This window comes from Leucoraja erinacea, chromosome 21 (assembly GCF_028641065.1).
Source record: "Leucoraja erinacea ecotype New England chromosome 21, Leri_hhj_1, whole genome shotgun sequence".
Classification (NCBI taxonomy): Eukaryota; Metazoa; Chordata; class Chondrichthyes; order Rajiformes; family Rajidae; genus Leucoraja; species Leucoraja erinaceus.
Genome location: NC_073397.1, coordinates 7,978,787 through 7,984,786, shown reverse-complemented (window position 1 = coordinate 7,984,786; position 6,000 = coordinate 7,978,787). Strand labels below are relative to the sequence as shown.

General features: G+C 47.0%; 1 protein-coding gene across 1 annotated transcript in view; it reads left to right on the top strand.

The window, feature by feature from the left end:
* Positions 1–387: 387 nt before the first annotated feature.
* Positions 388–6,000, top strand: part of pigt (phosphatidylinositol glycan anchor biosynthesis, class T) — a 28,785-nt gene continuing 23,172 nt past the window's right edge. Inside the window, exons 1-3 of the mRNA XM_055652035.1 lie at positions 388–656; positions 1,765–1,942; positions 4,578–4,705. Coding sequence (XP_055508010.1) covers positions 419–656; positions 1,765–1,942; positions 4,578–4,705 — 544 coding nt within the window. The 5' untranslated portion in view covers positions 388–418. The remainder of the gene's footprint in view (positions 657–1,764; positions 1,943–4,577; positions 4,706–6,000) is intronic.

Sequence of the window (6,000 nt, the reverse complement as noted above, 5' to 3'; positions counted from 1 at the left end):
TCTCCGACTAGTTCCACTGTCCTGATTAATTTTACTAATTGGAGGCCACGTTGTCAATTTCCCCTCTGCCAACAATGAACCATTATACATTTCCTTGAGCATTGTCTTTCCATATCTCACGTTTCCCTCTCCCCTGACTCTCAGTCTGAAGAAGGGTCTGGACCCGAAACGTCACCCATTCCTTCTCTCCAGAGATGCTGCCTGATCCGCTGAGTTACTCCAGCTTTTTGTGTCTATATTCGATGTAAAACGGCATCTGCAGTTGCTTCTTACACAATAGTCATCAAAGAACATAGAGCGGTTTACATACACACCGCTGGTGTGAGTGAGCTGCCGGGGCGGAACCGATCAGTCGCCTCCGCGCTCCGCATCCCGGAAGTGCCGGTTGAGCAGGCGACCCGGAAGTGCCGGGAGGGTGATGGCGGTTCCCATGGCGATGGGGCCTGGTCCGGGCAGCCGCCTACTCCTCGCCGTCGGGCTGTTGGCGGCCGCCAGATCAGCCCTGCCGCTGGGCACGGGCCAGTGCGCGCAGCGCGACCGCTTCGAGGAGGAGCTGGTGCTGAAGCCGCTCAGCAGCGGCGATGTGGCGGCCAATTTCCAGTTCCGCACCCGCTGGGATGTGGATCTGGGGCACGGAGACGGCGGCAAGAGCCGGGGTGAGTGGAGACTGGGGCCGGCGGTGGAGCAGTGCAGACCGGGGAGTGGGGGGGAGGGAGGAGCAGGCATGGAGGTGGCATCCAGGGCGGGAGAGGGGAGCCAGCAGGGACGGGTGAGTGGCTCATTTGTAGTGGAGGGATGGGTATTGCAACGTGGGAGAAGGTGGGGTAAAGGGATGATCACTGGAGTGTGCGAGAGTATGTCCTGGGCAGGGTGTGTTCTGGAGGAATGGTTACTGGAGGAGGGAAGGTAATAGTGGAAGATGATGGAGGTTTTGGTGCTATTTCCAGTAATGTAACTGAACGAGGTTGTCAGACAAACATGATCAGACCCAGTGACATAGACATAGAGACATAAAGCAAGAAAACAGGCACTTTGGCACACTGTCCTACATACACTCACACCATTTTGTATTCTCTTCACTTTTCATCAACATGCTCCCCAGTTCTCCTTCTTATCTACACACCAGTGGCTAATTAATGTACGAATCTGCTTTTTGACACGCGGGAGAAAAAAAGCTCCCAAGGGAACCCCACACGATCACAGGGAGAAGGTGCAAACACACAAATAGTACCAGAGATCAGCACTGAATCTTGGCTCTGGTTCTGTCCATGTGCTCAAAGCTTCCTTGAAGAAACACAATGTTCTGACTGATTCCTGGGTATCTCTGGCCCATGGCTGCTCAAAGTGAAGAGGGAGCATATGTTGTGGTGTTGGGGAACCTTGTAGCCATGAAACCCACAAGGCCCTGCCTAGTTGGTGATAAGAGTGCATGCTCTTATAATACACACCTAAATACACACCGTACTAAATTCACACGCTCCATCTGATGAAGAAACTACGATTTCCACATTAGCCTCATCAGTCACCACAGACCCCATAAAACCGCGTGAAAGCAAGTTATTCTCGATCCCAAGGGACTGCCAAGAACAACAACTAACGGTTATAGTTGGTGGGGCTGTTCATTTAACTCACTAAAAAATGTTTAATTTGGATTTAAGTTCTCCACTTCCCTTGTCAATTCCTCACAAGATTGTACTGTGATAATGATGCTCAGCTATAGTTTTATATTTGCAACTGATGCTAATATCCAGTTTGTGGCTGCAGTCTCTCACTACAGGCTCTTTCCAAAGTCACTGGGGCAGGTGCTCTCCAAATTCGCTGTACGTGAGCTGCATCTTTCTTTCACTCATGGTTTTTGGAGGCGGACAGGATGGGGGCAACCTTTCTTACAGGCCCCACCAGGTGCAGAACTCTGGGTCTGGTTTCAGCCATCCGTTACAGAGTAAGTAGCAAGTCCTCTTTGACACATTTATCTGATAATAATGACTGTTGATGACTGTTTACTGAAGACGGGCCATCATGGCACATTTGGAATTCAGCCTTCAAGTCATCTTTAAGTTTGTTGGAGCCTTATACTGAGGTCTTACAACGAGTCTCAACAAGATCAAGGTCCTGCACCAACCTGCTCCAAGCTCTGCCGTGTATCCTTTCGGCATAAGCATTGATGGCTTCAGTTGATCACTTCAAGTACCTGGGAAATGTCATCTCCTCTGGTGACTTGACATGGAAATAGCAGCTCAAATCAGTAGTCAGTCGCTTGGTCCACTGCATTATCATGCAATAAAACATGTCCCCACTGTCAACCAAGATCAAAGTGTACAAAGCAGTCGCACTCACAAGCCTTTTTTGGCTATGAGAGTTTTTGGCTATGCGACTTTACAGGAAACATCAGACAACTCAACTGTTTGCACATGAGATCTCTGATATCTGGGCAACTAGTGGCAGGCCAGGGTGACAAAAGTGGAGGTCTGGATAGGGCTGGTGTGGTCAACATTGATGCCAGAATCCTAAGGGCTCTGTTGTGATAGATGGGTCATGTAACCCATATGGACAGCCCAGAATGTCATGTTAACTCCTTTGCAGAGTTCTAATACTGGGCCACGAGACCAAGGGCGTGCAAGAAAGTAATACAAGGATTCTATCCAAGACAGCCTCAATCACAGTGGCATTCTTCTGGAGCTGGAATGTTGTGCAGGATTGAATAGGCTGTTGTGCTTTGACCAAAAGGCACCTTATTAACTTTGAAGGCAGCCAGCAGGGTGGAGTCACCAGAGCCAGGGAACACAGGAAGGGCCTCTGCCAGAGCATCCATGCCATGCCAATGATCAAATGATGTAATCTGATAATATTTTAAACCTCTTATGTTTCTTGGTTTTAAGTTTGTTGAAAGTTCAGATGAATAATGCAAAATGTTTGGACAGTCTGATCTTTTTGGAGAGACTGTAGTGCCTTCACTAGCTGTCATGTGTAATTAAACTATCACAGGTTTGCTGTTTTTACAGGAATTTATAATGGTGCTAAAATAATAAGAATAAAATTCCTGAATAAACACTGCATTTTGCTCCATGATCTCTAACCCTACTTTAGAATCATAGAGTGATACAGTGTGGAAACAGGTCCTTCGGCCCAACTTGCCCACACCAGCCAACATGTTCCAGCTACACCAGCCCCACTTGCCTGCATTTGGTCCATCTCCCTCCAAACCTGTCCTATCCATGTACCTGTCTAACTGCTTCTTAAATGTTGGGATAATTCCAGCCTCAACAACTTCCTCTGGCAGCTTGTTCCAAACACCCACCATCCTTGGTGTGAAAAAGGTACCTCTCAGATTCCTATTAAATCTTTTCCCCTTCACCTTAAACCCATGTCCTCTGGTCCTCGATTCACCTACTCTGGGCAAGAGACTGTGCATCTACCCGATCTTAATATCTTACATAAAGATATTGCTGTTCTCTCACAGCACCAGTGACCTTGGCTCAATTCTGAACACTAGTCCTGTCTGTGTGGAGTTTGCGCCTTTTACCTTGTGGCCACACAAGTCTCCCTTGGATGTTCTGATTTCCTCCCACATTTGTAGGTTAAATGGCCTCTACAAATTACCCCTAGTGTAAACGGCAGGTGGGAAAATTAAGGAATTTTAAATAGATTACATGGAAATAAATGACCGAAATGGGATTGCTCTAAAGAGCTAGTATAGCACTAAGGAAGCAAACATGTATATGTGTATCTTCAAAAATGCATGTATCAGTGGTGCTGAAAACCCAGCTTTTGCCCACTTATCAACATTGCAGATCCACTGAATCCATTGACAGCTGTTAGGAACACCACGTAAGCGTTGCAGACATGTGTAGCCCTCTTTGTTTTCCAAACCAGTTAATGTTTCAAGCAAAAACCTTAATCAGACGCAATGTGTAGGAAGGAACTGCAGATGCTGGTTACACCGAAGATAGACACAAAATGCTGGAGTAACAGCGAGACAGGTAGCATCTCTGGATAGAAGAAATGGGCGATAATTCGAGTCAAAACCCTTCTTCAGACAGTCAGGGAAAAGGGAGACTAGAGATATGTGCAAGATCCTTGTAAACCATCACTTAATGTTGGAAATGCTCTGATAACTTGCTGAACTAGGCACATCATTAAATCTTCAAGTCTTATTTCAGCATGGAATCGTCAGAAATGAATTTGATGTTGATCAGTTGCATTTTCTGTTGGATATATCAGAATTGTTGAGTTGCTTTATGAACTCCATTTGCTTGGCTGATTACAGGAAGCTTTCGTTGACTAAATGAAGTGTTTTAAAGCTAATCTGTTTTTATACTGTTAATCACTATTGTTCTCGCTAAATTGAACATTGGGAAAACACTGGATAGGACAACAGGGCTGCACATTAGCCTTTTTAAAAATCGGATTACTTGTTTTGAATTTAGTGTAAGCAGATAATGAACATTTTGATACCTTGAGTCTGATATGACATAAATTTATCCGTCCTTAATGGGCAAAGGTCTGAAATATAGAGGTAACTATTGAATTAAATGTTTAATTTTAGACCAGTTATAATTTCAACCCTTTTCTTACAGTGTTGACACCACCTGGAAGGAACTGAGTAATGTTCTCTCAGGTTTATTTTGTGCATCTCTTAATTTCATTGATTCAACAAACACTGTTACTCCAACGGCTTCTTTCAAACCTCTTGGCATCATTAATGGTAAGTAATAGACTATATTGGCAGGGCATATATAGTTATTCGTTTTGTCCAATGTGAATTCATACAGTGTTTGTCAATTGTCACATCTTGTGGCAGTGCAGTTAAATTATCATACTAATGATCCAGCATCTCAATCTGAAATCTGGGGGGGGGGGGGGGGGAGAGAAACGGGGGACAACAAGTTGTCTTAGTGGAGTTGGTCACAAAAAGTGCCAGATGGTCTTAATTCATTAATACATTGCAGAAGGGAATTATGCTATTCTTATCCATTCTGACATGTTTGAGTTCAGATCATGTGGTTGTCTTTAAAATGCCGTTTAAAATGATCTAATGTTAGGTTCAAAGGCAATTTGGGATGGGCAGTTGACCCAAGTTTTTTTTAAAAGGAAGTCACCTCTCACTGCATTTTGTATGTAATGATCTGTCGACACAGCTCATGTTCTTCTTCCAGCAGACCAAAGAGTGAATCAAGGAATGTGTGGAAAATGGCACTATTTTCTTTTGGGGCTAATAAGCAGAACATAAGCAACAGGGGCAGGCCAGTTCACTCTTTGAGCCTACTTCACCAGTCAAGTAGGTCAAGGCTGATCCAGTCTTGACCTCATCACCATTTTTCTGCACTCTCCCCATATCCAGATTCTTTTGTCGTTGAGATGTCTGTCAATCTGAATATATTCAATGATTCTGCGCTTACAACTCTGGAATAGAGAATTCCAGAGATTTATGACTGGGAAAATAAATTTGTGTGACTTTAAGTCTCCCCCCCCCCCCTCTCTCTCCTCTCCGCCCCTCCTCTTCCCTTCCCCCCCCCCCCCCCCCCCCTCTCCTCCCCTCCCCCCCTCCCCTCTCTCACCTCCCTCCCTCCCCACCCCCCCCCCCCCTCTCCCACCCTCACTCTTCCCCTATCCCTCCCCCTCCCTCCCCTTCTCCTCTCCCCCTCTCTCCTCCTCTCCTCCCCCCCCCCCTTCCCCCTTCCTCTCCGCCCTTCTCATCCCCTCTTCTCCCCTCTCCTCCCTCTCCTTCCCTCTCTCTCCCTCCCTCTCTCCACCTCTCTCTATCGCCCCCTCTCTCTATCGCACCCTATCTCCCTCCTCACTCCCCATCTCTTTATGTCCCCTCCCTCTCCTCCTCTCTCCCCTCCCCCCTCCCTCCCTCTCTCTCTCCTCCCCCCCCTCTCTCCCCCCTCTCTCTCTCCTTCCCCTCTCTTTCCCCCCCCCCCCCCCCCCCTCTCCCCCCCCCCCTGCTCCCCCTCTCTCCTCCTCCCCCTCTCCCCCTCTCTCCCCCCCCCCTCTCTC